Genomic DNA, 16,050 nt, shown 5'->3' on the forward strand with positions numbered 1-16,050 from the left:
TTTTATTCTGGATGGGGAGCAAGCGAGAAATCTTCATTTCCTTCCTCATTCTTTTCAATACTTGAAAAAAGAATGAGTTAAAAGTAATCATTTTTCTAAGTGGCCACAAACGGATTAGCTGAACACTAGAGGTGTACTCTGAGAAAACTGATTCTTGGCTGGGAGCAGTGGTCACGCCTGTAATCCCAGCACTTTGGGAGGCTGAGGCAGGTGGATCACCTGAGGTCAGGAGTTCGAAACTAGCCTGGCCAACACGGTGAAATTCTGTCTCTACTAAAAATACAAACATTAGCTGGGCATGGCGGCAGGCATGAGAATCACTTGAACTTGGGAGGCGGAGGTTATAGTGAGTCGAGATCGTGCCACTGCACTCCAGCCTGGGCAACAGAGCGAGATTCTGTCTCAAAAAAAGAAAAAAAAAAAAAGAAAACTGAATCTTAATATTATGATTAACTAAAAAAAGACTAAAAGGTGCATCCCCCTTAATTTGTTGAACTATATGCTTTATAGGGACATTCAAGTTGACAATGACAAACTAAGAATGGCATCACCATTGCTACTTTTACCAGGTATGATGTTTCCTATTCAAATAGTGATGAAAGAAAGTTTAATTCTGGGCAACTGATTATCCTAACAATCTCTCTCTCTCTCTTTTTTTTTTTTGCGACAGGGTCTCACTCTGTCACCCAAGCTGGAGTGCAGTAGTGAGATCATAGCTCCCGACAGCCTCCCATCTCCAGGGCTTAGGCAATCCTCTCACCTCAGTCTCTAGAGTAGGTGGGACTATAGGCACATGCACCACACCCGTCTAATTTTTAAAAAATATTTTTTGGAGACTGAAGTCTCTCTAGGTTGCCCAGGCTGGTCTCAAACTCCTGGGCTCAAGGGATCCTCCTGCCCCAGTCTCCCATAGTGCTGGGATTACAGGTGTGAGCCATCTCACTAGGCCTGAGATAACAATAACAATCTCTTATACAAAGTACTCTCATTCCAGAGGTAATCACTAAAAATCATCTGGAAAGAGACAGAAACCTTCCAGATACCAGCTTTGCTTCAGCATCATGATGGCCTCTGGAAAAACACAGGATATTTCCCTTTGCTGGGGAAAGAGAAGCAGAGATGTGTCCACGGGTAGAACCAGAATGGAAATCAGGTCTATTTCTGCTACTACTTTAATTCTTTATTTTAAAATCTAGAACATAGTTTGTTTGGCAAGATATGTCTTTTGGATTCTGCAGACCAATACAATTACAGAAAAATAATTTTGGGGACTAACACAGGGTTGTCATCTTTTCGTTTTGCCAAGAAAGAACATTAAAATGTACTACCAGCATCTGCCATCACTAGCATTTTATAAAAAGAGGTTCTGTCAGCAACAGAGTAGGAACTGTAGGAAAGCGTCTCAGAACAAAACTAAATTGAATAAATTCACCTAATAAAAATGCCTTGGTCTAGGATTTGTTTTCTTCATCAAAAGCTGCAAGAAAAAGCCACTGCTTACCTGATGCCGATTTACCGGTCATTGGGGTGGGCAGGTTTGGTTCTCGAGGTGCCGGGCCCCCTTGGGAATTCTTATCCCACAGATTCACATTCTTGTAGTTGTAACTGTTAGGGTCTCCCCATGCTGAAGTGCCATCATCAATGTCCATTTTCCGACTAATTGACTGTGGGGATGGCTCTTCCCAACCACTGGGTTCCTCATCCTTAGGGGTTGCAGGCTGTGGCCCGCTGCTCCAGCTGGAACTGGAAGGTCGAACGTTGCCTGGAGGTGGTGGGGGTGGGCCTCCCCACGAACCAGAAGCCTCTGGTTGTGGTGGCGGTGGCTGCTGTGGGGGTTGCTGCTGTTGGTGTTGTTTATTCCAGGAATTGGGCTGTCGGCCTGTCTCATTCCATGCTGGGGATCTTTTGCAATCCTCCCACCCACCTTTTGAAGCTAGGCTTGCATTGCCACCATTACCCCAGGTTCCGATTTCATTCTGCCCTCCTTCACCCCACCCAGACACAGGTTTACTTGCAGAACTTTCCCAACTGCTGTTTTTCGTCTGATCGACTTCCTCTCCCCAACCGTTCTTCCCAGAAGACCATCCTTGATTGGGCTGGCGTCCACCTCCCCACCCCTGATCCTTGCTGGGATTCTCATTCCAAGAGGAAGGTGTCTTTTCATCAGGCCGTCCTCCTCCCCAGTTGGAAGAGTTGTTGTTCTTGTAGTCATTCCAGCCTCCTGTGTTCTTGGGGTCTTTCCACTCTGTAGAGGCTGAGAGCTCCCCCCATCCAGACTTCATTTGATTGCTTTGGCTGGGTGCATCTCCCCAGCCCCCTGAGTTCTTGGTCTGTGTGGCAGCGCTCTCCCACCCCTCAGTTCCTTTGTCAGATTTCCCCTCAGGCCTTGGCACCTCTTCAATGTCCCACACTGTGTCCTGCTTAATTTGAGTTTGGCCCCAGCCAGTGTTTGAGAGCACCCTGGGGTCCAAATCAGTTCGGCTCAAAAGAGTCTGCAAGACAGCCTGACAATCAGGATGTGTGGGCCTGTACGACCGACGGCCAGAGTTATGACTGTCGCTACTTCCTGCTTTGTGGTTGCTTCCAGTGCTTTGACCTCCAACTTCACTTCCTGTGGAGCTGGAAGATCTTCCCCAACAGGGAGCCTGGGCATTGCCTTGGTTTTCAGGGAGGGGGTGGCCCTTTTGATTGTCCCATGCTCCAGTGCTAGAATTTGGTTGGTTTGGACCACTCCATTCTCCAATTTTCAACTCATCAGACCCAGTCGGCTGTTTCCATTCTCCCTGAGAGACCCCAGATGTCATTTTGTTCCCTTCACCCCATTTGTTGTCATTAGAGTCCTGGGGGCCAAAGTTCCAGGACCCACCCGTAGACCTGTTATTGTTGTCCCAAGAGTCATTTTTTGACCCAGTTGATTTCTGAACAGAAGCTCCTTTCCAGGAGTCCTCTCTCTCTTTTCCATTGTTCCCATTGTTTCCAGAATTGCTTTGTCCAGAGACTGTGTCAGTTCCAGAAGGCCCCCTAGCTGCACCCCAAGATCCAACACTCCCAGTCTTTCGATCTCCAGTGCTTTGTGAAGGGGCATCAGTGCTCCTGGAGGTGTTCCCCAAGCCCATTCCGAAGGGCATTCCCTTATTCTCCATGGGGTTTGGTGAACTTAAGTTCAAGGAGTTAGTGTTTCCATTTTTTGGTCCATCAGTGTTATGAATTTGAGCCTGTTCTCTGCCAGAGACAACAAAATTAACACCCGCATTTTCCATCTTTGACTGCTGTTCCCTGGATGTCTGACCTACTGTGCTAACCTGTGCACTGGAATTACTATTCTCTGCTTCCAATGCCCCTTTCCTAGAAGTTCCTTCTTGGACCAGTGCTGGCCAGGCAGATGGGTTGCTATTTGGGTTAAAGTTGCTGAAGCCAGAGCCAGGTCCAATTCTATCCTGACCACTCACATTCCTCCAATTTCCTAGTCCATTGTTGTTCTCTGTAGTTGAGTTGGAAGATTGAACAGATTTAGCCTTAGGGTCAGATTTCCAGACCCCAAGATTACATTCGTTCCCAGAACTTGCAGACTGGCACTGGCTCCCTTTTCCTTTGTTACTAGTGGTGCTTCCTGGCAGAGTGCTCTTCTCAGAGCCAGGGTTCGAGGCACTGTTGTTATCGGTGGTGTTTTCGGAAGAAGATTCAGTGTCTTTGCTGGCAATACAAGGCCACTCTTCCATGTCAGACCCGTCTACAATCACCTTGTCCCAGATGTGAATTGGGTTGGGGGAGGTGCCGTTGTTGGAGGAGGCTCCCGAGCCCCAAGTGGAATTTGCATAATTTGAAGCAGCAGCACCTCCAAGGGTTGAGTCTGGGGAAGAGATCATCTTATTAATCACAGCTTCACATGCATTCATTACCCATTAATCCCTCAAAGGGGCTCTCCTTTGAGCTCTGCCCTTAGGAGAGCTAATCACATGCCAGTTTCTCTCAATCCAGTTGCTTGTATCACAACTGTCTTAGTCATCTCTTCTTTTTCATTTGCCTTGTGTTATACCGGCTACGTCTCACTTCATCTCTCTCAAAACTACACCCTTTGCCGTTCCTGTTGACAGAGAAGGGCCTTCTTGTATTTTGGGACAAGGCAGTAGCAATGACACTCTAAACCTGCTCTGTATCTCCAGTCCACTCTAAACACCCCTGGCTGGAGCAATCTTTCTAAAGCACACCTTCGATTATATCACTGCTGTATGGAGAACCTTCAACAGTTCCTTAGTGCACAAGAATAAAGGTGAATTCCTTGGCCTCGAATGTCATCAAGATGCTCCATGACCCGGGACCAACCAACTTTTCTAGTCTTATCTTCTCCTGCTTCCTATGTAGATGTTAATATTCCACACTACTTGACATTCCACAACTCATGCCTTCTCACTCTGGCACCATTCCACGTTGGCACCTACTGTGTTTTCCTGCTGAATTCACACAGTGAAATTTACTCATCCTTCTGGGCCCAATTCAAGTGTCATTTCATCTACCAAGCTGTTTTCAAGCTCATCACCTGAAAATAATCTTTCCCTGTCTAGAGCCATTTTGCTCAGCATTGCGGCACCATGTTCACAACTTTCCTTCCCCATGTTAGCATCTTTGAGGCAGAGACTCTAACTTGCTAACGTTAGAATTCCACGCAGCAGCCAGCACAATGCTGCTGAGTAAGCATCTGCTGAATGATGGATGCCCGCTGAGCCACTGAGCTCGGTGCCCGGGGTGGGGGGGTGTCACACGAGTATGAATTAGGCAGAGTTCACAACCCCAAGGAACTTAATCTGATAAATGAGGCTGGCTCACCATATATTTTGGTGGAATTTACCATATTTGGTGGGAAAAAATGTTTTTAATGAGATCATTTCTTCTCGATTTACTTTGGCTTCTTTAACCAGGCAGCTTTTAATCAATTTGAAGTTGCAAAGTACTATACAGAGGCACAGAAAAATAAAAAGCGTAGAATCCCAAACTCTTGAAATTTAGGGGCCTCCTTGGTTTTAATAATGTGCACTCTGACTCACACTGGCCCCAGGTCTCCACCTAGGCCTGGCTACACTGGGCTGCAGAAACTCCGCCCAACAGGGCCCGCCCCCTCACATGCTTCCTTTTGCAGCTGGTTAGGAGAGGCCAGGAAGGAAAGGCCATGGGTAGGGCTTATCTCTGCAGGAAGTCTGTGTCACCACGAGGTTTCTTTCCATCCTTACTCTGCACACAACAAGGTGGTGACCGAATTTTCTAGGCAATTATTTGTTCAAACTCAGAACTCCAATAAAGCATCCTACTGGTGACAACCATCAATCCATTGTCTTTGCCAATGCTTAATGGTATTCAAGCTCTGAATTTTAATATCACCCCAAAAGACATTTTAAGTTGAAATCTGTTAATAAACTTTAAAAGATATTTAGAATTTCTTAGCTGATAGTTGACTTAGTATTCATCTGTTAAAAACTCTCAAAACTTCTAGTAGAACCCTTCAGCTAAATCTCTTTTATTTCTACATACAGTTTTTAACAAAGCTCAAAATTCAGGGCCCTCAAAAGAAATACTGATTTTAAAAATCTAATTAAAAAGCTATAGAATAGTATTATTTTAGAATCCTCCCAAGATTCTATATTGCAATGTAGCAAATCATTTTCTCTATCCTCCTAGCATTCTGGAAACATAACACAGGCATCTAAAGATTCGCCTTCACACAAGCCCCGTGTCCAATTATGCCCTGAACACATATGACAGTGGAACTGTGGAGGTTCAAATTTATAACACTCTGGTCTGAGAAGGAAAAAAGGCCCCCAAAATAATGAGCATCAACAGCTAAAACAGCCCTCATGCCAAGAGCACACACTTATGGAACACTAACCCTCAGTTCCAAGAATCACCAATACACATCACATACTAGGATCCTCTCTCATCTTTTGACTAATCCCAGTGGTTTATACAATTAATGGCTCTCCTGGACTTTACATTAAGCAATGCAAACAAAGTGCTCTCTGTCTGTCAAGCTGCCATGCATTCGATTCACAGCATGCCTTACCTGGCGCAGTCCCACTCTCACTCTGCAGCAGCGCTCCTGTCACTTGTGCGTTGTTTGGGTTTGCTCCAGGTGCTGTGCAGGGAGGAGGCCCTGCCCCACCCCCAAGGAGCATGCAGGACGGTGGAGGGGGCTGCCCACGTTTTAGTAACACTTTGTGGTCCTGCTGGCAACGGAATCGCGGCGGCACCTCCCGAGGCATGTAGCGGGCGGCGCTTGGCGGTTGTCCGTTCGGCACTGCCACCCTTTTGGCATTGTTGCCACCATTGACTGGTGGCGATGGAGAGCTGCCAATTGGGCTGGCGGCCGTTGGTTGGCTTAAACTTGGTTTCGTCACTTCGGGCACTAAAAGAGAGGGGTTGGGAAACAGTCTTTGAAATACATCAAATACATTTTTTCTAAAACTTTAAATAATTTTATTATTTTATTGAGAGATGGAGTCTTGCCATGTTGCCCACGCTGGTCTCGAACTTGGGCTCAAGGGATTCTCCCACCTTGGCTTTCCAAAGTGCTAGGATTACAAGAGTGAGGCACTGCGCCTGGCCAAGATTATTTTTTATTATTTTATTATTATTTTTTTGAGATGGAGTCTCACATTGTCGCCTAGGCCAGAGTGCAGTGGTGCAACCTCCGCTCACTGCAACCTCTGCCTCCCGGGTTCAAGCGATTCTCCTGCCTCAGCCTCCCAAGTAGCTCGGATTACAGGCGCCTGCCATCACAACCAGCTAATTTTTTGTATTTTTAGTAGAGACGAGGTTTCACTATGTTGGCCAGGCTGGTCTCAAACTCCTGACCTCGTGATCCGCCTGCCTTGGTCTTGTATTGGGATTACAGGCATGAGCCACTGCGCCCAGCCTATTTTTTATTTTTTTTTTTAGATGGGGTCTTGCTGTATAACTCGGGCTGGAGTGCGGTGATCTTGACTTGATGCAACTTCCACCTCCAGGGCTCAAGTGATCCTCCCACCTCAGCCTCCTACGTAGCTGCGACTATAGGCATACACCACCATGCCAACTAATTTTTTTTTCCTCTTCTAGAGACAGGGTTTCGCCATGTTGCCTACCTAGGCTGGTCTCAAACTCCTGAACTCAAGCTATTTACCCACCTCGGCCTCCCAAAGTGCTGGGATTACAGCTGTGAGCCACCACACCTAGACCCTGGCTAAGATTATTTGTAAGAAAGCTTACATGGTACCAATTCTAACAAAGTAACTTCTCCTTTCACTCTACTCTCAAGGGACATAGTTATTCCAAATTCTCCACCATCTCTTCACAGTTTACTGAAGGCAGGATGAAGGTGGCGGCTAATAGTGACATGAATTTAAACACAGCAAGATCATGGAATACATTCCATCAATTAAGGGGGAGATGGAAGCGATCATCATTCACTCCCCTAAATCAACAGTGGAATTAATGCCCTGGAGTGCTGCCTAGAAGAGTTAAATGTCCATGGCAAAGTCCTTGGGAAAGGGTTCAAGCCTCAGTCCAAGGGTCCCTTCCTTTCATCCACATTCTTTTTTTTTTTTTTTTGAGACAGAGTCTCGTTCTGTCACCCAGGTTGGAGTGCAGTGGCATGATCTTGGCTCACTGCAAGCTCTGCCGCCTCCCGGGTTCACAACATTCTCCTGCCTCAGCCTCCCAAGAGGCTGGGACTACAGGCGCCTGCCACGACACCCAGCTAATTTTCTTTAGAGATGGGGTTTCACCGTGTTCGCCAGGATGGTCTCGATCTCCTGACCTCGTGATCCGCCCGCCTCGGCCTCCCAAAGTGCTGGGATTACAGGCGTGAGCCACCGCGCCCGGCCCTCATCCACATTCTTAAAAGATCTACCCCTGAGTAACCTTCCTTGAAGTCCCCGGCCTAGGTGAGCTAAACATTCTTCCTAAGTGTTCCTGGAACACATCATCCCGCTCTCTCTACCATGAAAATTCTCCATTCAAAAGTCCATCTATCTCTACCACAGAAATTCTCCATTTATAAGTCCCATCTCTCTCTGCCACGGAAATTCTCCACTTACAAGTCCTTCTCCCTCACCAGGCCATGACTTCCTGAGGGCAAGGACCTATCTTTCATCTTTTCTTTTTTCCTTAGGGCATGGCACAGAGTAGACTCTTACAAGAAACTCCAGGTCTGGAAAATCACAAACTCAGCTTGGTTTTGGTTTCTACAGCTACCTGGACTCAAAGACTTGCACCGCTCTCTGTGTAAATACTAGAAATGTTACAAATCTTTTTGCTTTTGTTAAATGTAAATACTTTTTCTATTTACTTTAAATAATTCGATTTTTTGACCTCAATTTTAAAAATGGCCCGCATACAGTGTGGGAATGTCGGGGCAACCATGAAGCTGCACTCTGCCAGATCCTCTGGCTCTCCCCTTGAACCTACAGAGAAGGCTCTCTGAGATCTGCACCTCCCTCACTACATGCTGCCAAAAGATCACTACCCTCTCCATAAACTCTGCCTGGCAAATAGAGGCTGGAAGTCGTACAGAAATAATCATCAAGCCTGATAGTTCAGATGATTCTGAGGCCCAAGTCCCTGCCTCCCAGGGTAACGTCAGGGCCAGCTCTGCGGGTAACGCTGCTTTGACTGCTAAAATGATGCTGGGCCAGCATGTCGCTTGTTGAACTGGCTCCTTTATGAGAGAGATACAGCATCATCAGAAATCAGGCGGCCCAATCTATGCCACTACCGCACATTAACACACTGTGGGTGACAGGAAGTGCCTGCAGCAACTTCCAGGCGACCCCATGTCTAACTTCAGCCAATCACAAGGCAGCACCAGGCATCCCAGTAAGGGGAGGGGGAGTGGAGGTCACAGGATCCAAAATCTGATAAGCATAATAAATGTGTGACTTAAGAAAACAAAACTAGTCGGCTGGGCGCGGTGGCTCACACCTGTAATCCCAGCACTTTGGGAGGTCAAGGCAGGTGGATCACAAGGTCAGGAGTTCGAGACCATCCTGGCCAACATCGTGAAACCTCGCCTCTACTAAAAATACAAAAGTTAGCTGGGTGTGGTGGCGTGTGCCTATAGTCCCAGCTACTCAGGAGGCTGAGGAGAATTGCTTGAACCTGGGAGGCGGGGCTTGCAGTGAGCCGAGATCCTGTCACTGCACTCCATTCTGGGCCACAGAGCAAGACTCCGTCTCAAAAAAAAAAAAAAAAAAGAAAGAAAGAAAATAAAATTAGTCATTATCTAATATTCATGACCTATAATAGATGGATACGTAACTGGTAAATGAATGAATGAAGATTATTTAATATTAATTTTCTATCTGTTATTGGCGGATTCTATAGCATAGGGCATTCGCAATCCCCTTTTATCTTATTATGAGAATAAACAAGAAGTTGGCAGAGACTGGAGAAATTCATCCAAACTGGTTTTTAGGACAGAAAGAGCTATGTTTCTGTAAGGCTGCCCTTCTATAAAAGGTCTAGAATCTTCATTATAAGTTAACCAGGTCTACTACATACTTTTAACTCAATCCAGAAAAACAAGACAAGACAGAGTGACCTAAAGGACTGAGTGCTGAACTTCAGTTTGACTCACTTTAAAACATTCACAGCACTGTTTCAACCGAAGAAATTTGGTAGGTATCACGTATCATGTAAGATTCCTTGCAAAAGTTCCTCAGGGCACTTTCCCACCACATCAGAGACAGAATGGATTGTAAATGATAAAGTCATTATAAAATGGGAACACACCTCAACCACTTTCCTCCCAATACAGTGTGCTCTGGCCCAGGAGATTAGTCATTCAAACTCCAGGACATCACGTACAAATAGGTCAAAGTATAAAAAGAAGAAAAACAAAACCTCCAGGAAACAGTCAGAAAACGCCCAAGACACCACCTTAGTCATAGCAAACTGTGTTTCAGCACCTGAGTGAATTCTTATTCTATTTTTAAAATCACACCTTTCTGTGAATCCAAGAACGTTAAGCCTTTAAAGGCCAACCAGAATTGCCGGCACTAATTGGAGAGCAATGCAGCTTTTTAGGCAGGAGGTCTGATCCAAATTGACTCCCAAAGTCCAAACTTAAGACATCAGAATCTGTGTGCGTCACCCATCATCATGGTCCAGAATGTTAGACGATAAAGGGCAAGAGAAGCTATTGTTAAGTCTGAATATGTTACTTTTCAGGCTGTCTCTTTTCTGAATCTTAAGGATTTGTAAGTTGTGCAAGTTTTTCTAAAGATGAGCTGTTCAAAGTAAGGGCATAGTTTCTTAATTTCCAGAGGAAAGGTTTGTGGCTTAAACATGATCTCAGTACTACAGGGAAATAAAAACATTGTGGGGGTGGGGGGAAGCTATGTATCCTATTTTCTAATTTCCATTCATTTACTTTTTTTTTTTTTTTTGAGACAGAGTCTTGCTCTGTTGCCCAGGGTAGAGTGGAGTGGCAGGATCTCAGTTTGCTGCAACCTCCACCATCACTTGGGTTCAAGCGATTCCCCTGCCTCAGCCTCTGGAGTAGCTGGGATCACAGGCGTATACCACCATGCCTGGTTTTTGTTATGTTTTTTGTATGTTTAACAGAGACGGGGTTTCACTATGTTGGCCAGGCTGGTCTCGAACTCCTGACCTCAGGTGATCTGCCTGCCTTGGCCTCCCAAAGTGCTGGGATTACAAGCGTGAGCCACCGTACCTGGCTGTTCATTCATTTACTTTTTTTTTTTTTTTTTTTTTTGAGATGGAGTTTCGCTCTTGTTGCCCAGACTGGAGTACAGGAGTACAGTGGCGTGATCTCGGCTCTCTGTAACCTCTGCCTCCCAGGATCAAGCAATTCTCCTGCCTCAGTCTCCCAAGTAGCTGGGATTACAGGTGTGTGTCACCATCCCTGGCTAATTTTGTATTCTTAGTAGAGACGGGATTTCACCATGTTTGCCAGGCTGGCCTCAAACTACCGACCTCAGGTGATCCACCTGCCTCAGCCTCCCAGAGTGCTGGGATAAAAGGCATGAGCTACCGTGCCTGTCCCTCCATTTACTTTTAAGAACCATTGAATTGAATCTCCTCCCCTTCCTCATCCCATTTATCTTATTCCATTCTTGCATCTCACAGTTTAAACTTCTAATTGCCCCTATTTCTGAAAACTCCAATTAGATGCTACTTTTTCGGATAAAAGGGCTCTTTAAGAAACTTCCGAACCAGGCAGGGTTCTGAACACAGCAGCTGCACAGAACTAGTACAAACTATTATTTCCTTTAACTATCTCAATGGTATCAAACATAAAAAAGAATGACCTAGAAATGTTTTTAAAGTAGTAGCTAAAATACAAACAAGGCCTAGAAAAGACATTCTAGGCTGAACATTTTAAATCTGATGACACGCAGTGAGCGGTCAACGTGTACTGAACAATTTTCAGTAACCTCTCAGCACTGCCTCTATTTCTTTACCTTCCACTCCCTCCTCAACCCAACACACACTGGCTTTTGCCTTAAACATCTCCCTGCAAGCTTCTTTCCCCATAAGTCACTAGTGATCTTGGTTGCCAGTCTAACCAGCCCGCTTTAGACCTTTTCTTCTTTGATTTTTCTGCAGCTTCTGACACCACTCATCATTCCCTCCCTCCTGTTTCTGTGAGACATGCTCCAGCTAGCTCTTCGGCTTTTCCCTTCCTCTTTCTGTGTGGGCTTCTCCTACTCTTGATCGGGGGGATCAGCAAACTTTCTGTAAAGAGCCAGATAGTAAATACTTTAGGGTTTACTGGCCATATGGTCTTCATCACAACAACTCAACTCTGCACTTGTGGGGCCAAAGCACCATAGACAATGTGTAAACAAATGAGTGTGGCTGTGCTCCCATAAAACTTTATTTACCGACAGTGAAATATGAATTTCCTGTCATTTTCACATGTCATGAAATACTGTCCCCATTTTTTCTCCAATAATTAAAAAAACGTAGAAAATATTCTTAGCTCATGGGCAGTGCAAAAATAGGCAGCGAGGCCAATTTTGTCCACGGTCATAATGGCAATGCTGGCTTTTGACTGGCGAATAGCAAATGAATTTGGCCATAAGTAGTGGCTTAAAAACAAAACAAAACAAAATCAATGTGACGATAGGGCCTGCACCCTTTCCACATTTCAGTTCCTTGAGTACAAATTCTTCCATGCTCAGGCTTTAACTACCACTTACCATCTCTCCCTTCCTCTCAAACTCGTTTCCTAGCCCCAATCCCATTTCTTCACCCTCAAAGAATGAACTTATCACCCAACCAGTTGCTCAAGTCAGAAACCTGCTTCGTATCTTAGACTTCTCAATGCCCCCCACCCACATTATCATTATCCAATCAATAGTAAGTTAAACTAAAGCCTCTCTCAATTCCTTCCTTCCCCTTTACCATCACTGCTCCTAATCAGGTTCAAGTCCTCATTACCTCCTGTTTGGACTATTTTCGTGCCAATTTATCGGAGCCACATGTCTTGTAATACCTCACATTCATTCACTCTCTCAGAGGCAGCCAGTTTCATCTCTGAACAAGTGGCTTCCCACCACTGTGTTAGAACACACAGGTGTTTCTACAAGGTGTGAGGGGTGCTGTAAGTAGTTTATAAATTATTTAATGGAGGGGACCCCTCCAATAGTAATAAATGAGTAGACTCAAGGTTATCCTGTACTCACTGTACTATGTCTTCTGAAATAGGCTCAAAACAAAGAGTGGTAGCTAATGTCCTGCGATGGCCCATAACCCCAGGTATGCTGATGGAGAAGGTGCTGCTCTCAGCTGTGTCCCAGTGGTAAAGGACAACACCTAAAAAACTGAACTTCTACTGAGCTAGAAGCTTTTGCCTGTTGGCTTTGACTCACCATTGGTGCTATTTGAAGCATAAGCTTCACTGAACAAAATATCTAACAGATAACTACCAAGGAACTGTTAAGTGTCAGGCACTAGAGTCCTTCAAAGTTTTGAAGACAGTTACCTGAGGTTCCCCAAGCAGGAAGCCTTGCTCTGGGAGCTCAATGAGCCCAGGTGTTTAAACCTTTCTGAGTTGACAAATTCCTTGTCCAATCTGGCTTGAACTCCACATGGTCCATGGAGGTTGCTCTCTGTTCCTTTTCATAGTGTGGTGCAAGAAGTGTAAATCCCTTCCTGGATAGTGTATGTCTATTAATGCAGGGTTTTTTTTTGTTGTTTTTTGTTTTTCTTTTGAGACAGTCTTGCTCTGTTGCCCCAACTGGAGTGCAATGGCATGATCTTGGCTCACTGCAACCTCAACCTCCTGGGTTCAAGCGATTCTCCTGCCTCAGCCTCCTGAGTAGTTGGGACTACAGGCGCCCGCCACCACGCCTGGCTAATTTTTTGTATTTTTAGTAGAGATGGGGTTTCACTGTGTTAGCCAGGAAGGTCTCCATCTCCTGACCTTATGATCCACCTGCCTTGGCCTCCCAAAGTGTTGGCATTACAGGCGTGAGCCACCGCGCTCGGCCTACTAATGCAGTTTAAGGTCATCTTATGCTGATACACTCTCATTAAAGCCAGCCATCACTCTAACATCTTTTTTTTGTTTGTTTTCAATTGAGACAGGGTCTCGCTCCATTGCCCGGGCTGGAGTACAGTGGCACAATTATGGCTCACTGCAGCCTGGAACTCCTGGGCTCAAGCAATCCTCCTATCTCTGCCTCTCGAGTAGCTGGGATTACAGGCCTGTATCACGGTGCCTGGCCCCTAACATCTTTTTAACAAGGCTAAATTTATATGTCCAACCTCCTCTATTACATAGTCTATGCAATTGGGCTTTTTAATCCTAAACTTCATCCCTGTTAAATCTGAATGATTACATCAATTCCTCAAACTCTTTCAGTTCTACTCTAAAATCCAACGAAGGAGGATATTAGCTTCTACCTTAAGTGCTATTATTTGATACCTGGGTAGCAGGCCAGCTCTAGCCTATGTCTTCACATAACCTCCACTTGAAATCTCTATCCTATTCCTCTGCAGAATTTTCACAATTTTTTTTTTAATGGTGGAGAATACAGGAAGAATATATAATGAATGCACTACTACTCTGAAATACAGAAAAATCTCACTTCGGTCCTCTATACAACCAGGGACTTGGTACCAACGGTCTTTTCTTTGTGCTTCTAGCAACTGTTGGGGAAAGATGGATAGATTCAGATGAAGGGGAGATTGCCTGAGAAAGACACTATCTTTGGGAAGAGGAATATGTCCCCCAGACATGTTAGCTGAGGTAAGAGAAGAAGAAGGAGACTTAGAGTACCAAGGTGGGCTACTGGGAATAAAGATGAAGATGTGGCTGTAAACCTAGACCCAACACTAGAAAGGTCAGGCCCTCCCTCTGTTTACATTCTTAACATACCCCAGGGACAACTGGTATTTTTACTTGCTATATAACAATTAAATCCCTTAGGAGATTGAAATGGCCTCTCATCTCCCTTTAGGATTATTTTATGTTATCTTTTGATTGGAGGGGTGGGAGGTAGGGCGAGTAGGTTGACTGTGAAACTATGAAATTCCACGACATAGTAGGTATGAGAAAGCGCCCAATTGGAAAAAAATTTTTTTGGGTAGTGAGTAGAAAGGAAAGCTTGATTTTTAAGACTGGTAGAGGAAAGAAGAATGTGTTTGAGAACAGGTATGGTATCCCTCCCAATTTTTTTTCTATAAGAAAAGATGCCTAACAGATTTTCTGTTTCCCAGCACCACTTATCACACAGAGCAGCTCAGTTCTGTAGCACAACTAACACTTGGCTTTGCAAGCATCAGTCTTGTGGCCAGCCTAGGAACCCAACTACCACATTCCAGCAACCAGAGTCTAGACTGTCCAGGAAAAAAAATGCCAATTTTCTCATCTGTTGTCCCCATAAATCATCAAAAAGCCCTACAAATATAAATACTTAAGTGCCCAAATCCTTTTCTAGAAAGTATGTTGGTTTAGAAAGCATGGACACTGTACCAGCATGAATAACACTATTTCTATGGCAAAGTATCATTTATATTTCAAGCAAGTAATTTACAAAGATCCTTCCAAAATAAAGCCTACTTCTGGGCTGAAACTGAGGAAATGTACAAGGGCAGATACTATTCTCTGTAACCAATTAATTATAACTAATAATCATGGTTTCTTTTACACTTCACTACAAACTCCCAGACTACATTCTCCTTTGAAATGTCTTTTGGTTAGAAATTTATTATAGTAACGCCTAGTTATATGAGAATTTATTTTCCATAACTAAGTTTCCTAAGAAATTAGCACTGTCTTATTACTCTTTCATCATTGTGTGACAGGCTTTGGTCTGGTAGTCCAACAAAACAAAACAAAACAATGAAGAAACCAATCATTACAGGGCCTCCCATCAAGCCTTGACCTCTCCATCACCCTTGTCCTTCTCCAAGTCATCACAGTCACATCTAATTCCCTTCATCTAAGGCAGTGATTCTCAACTAGGGACATGTACTGGGGTCACCTGCAGAGCTTTTCAAAATACATCTGCTAGGGCCATGGCCTGGGACTGTGTATTTTGATGATTTTATGCAAATGATTCTTATGCATACCTAATTGAGAAACACATATTTAAGTAGGCAAGGAGAGGAGCTATCTCAAAGAATTAACTCTCTCATTCTGAAGGGGAAATGAAAGAAAGTGTGAACATCACCAGACAAAACTACATGATCAAAATTAACAGCAGAGCAAGAAGCCAAAACAACACAGACTATTAGGTTGAGAATGACCCAAGGGGCACCTGCTCCCGTTAAGCTACTCAAAATATATTATCTTTTAAAAAAGCATATTCCAAGTTTTAGCTTAGAAGGCAGAGTAAACATCCTAGGTGCAATATTCCATTATCAGACTCAATGCATGCTATCAGTCAAGGTGGTTGACAAACCGTTGTAATTCGCATCTGTAAATTAAAAGCTGGTGTTTGTTTTTTGCTATTATTCTAAAAAAAAGTTTTTTTTAGATCATGATCAAAATCATGACCCATATACTTTTTTTTTTTTTGAGATAGAGTCTCGCTCTGTTGCCCAGGC

At 44.5% G+C, this 16,050-nt stretch overlaps 1 protein-coding gene across 43 annotated transcripts in view; it reads right to left on the reverse strand.

The window, feature by feature from the left end:
* TNRC6B (trinucleotide repeat containing adaptor 6B) overlaps positions 1 to 16,050 on the reverse strand; it is a 296,478-nt gene that overhangs the window by 66,733 nt on the left and 213,695 nt on the right. For 40 of the 43 annotated variants that reach the window (XM_015150392.3, XM_001101111.5, XM_077949593.1 and 37 more), the window contains 2 exons: positions 6,053 to 6,394; positions 1,502 to 3,850 (listed from right to left, as the gene is read on the reverse strand). In XM_015150392.3, the coding sequence (XP_015005878.1) occupies positions 1,502 to 3,850; positions 6,053 to 6,394 (2,691 nt within the window). The remainder of the gene's footprint in view (positions 1 to 1,501; positions 3,851 to 6,052; positions 6,395 to 16,050) is intronic. The other 3 variants (XM_077949599.1, XM_077949600.1, XM_077949601.1) reach the window with 1 other exon arrangement.

Source organism: Macaca mulatta, chromosome 10, assembly GCF_049350105.2.
Source record: "Macaca mulatta isolate MMU2019108-1 chromosome 10, T2T-MMU8v2.0, whole genome shotgun sequence".
Taxonomy (NCBI): domain Eukaryota; kingdom Metazoa; phylum Chordata; class Mammalia; order Primates; family Cercopithecidae; genus Macaca; species Macaca mulatta.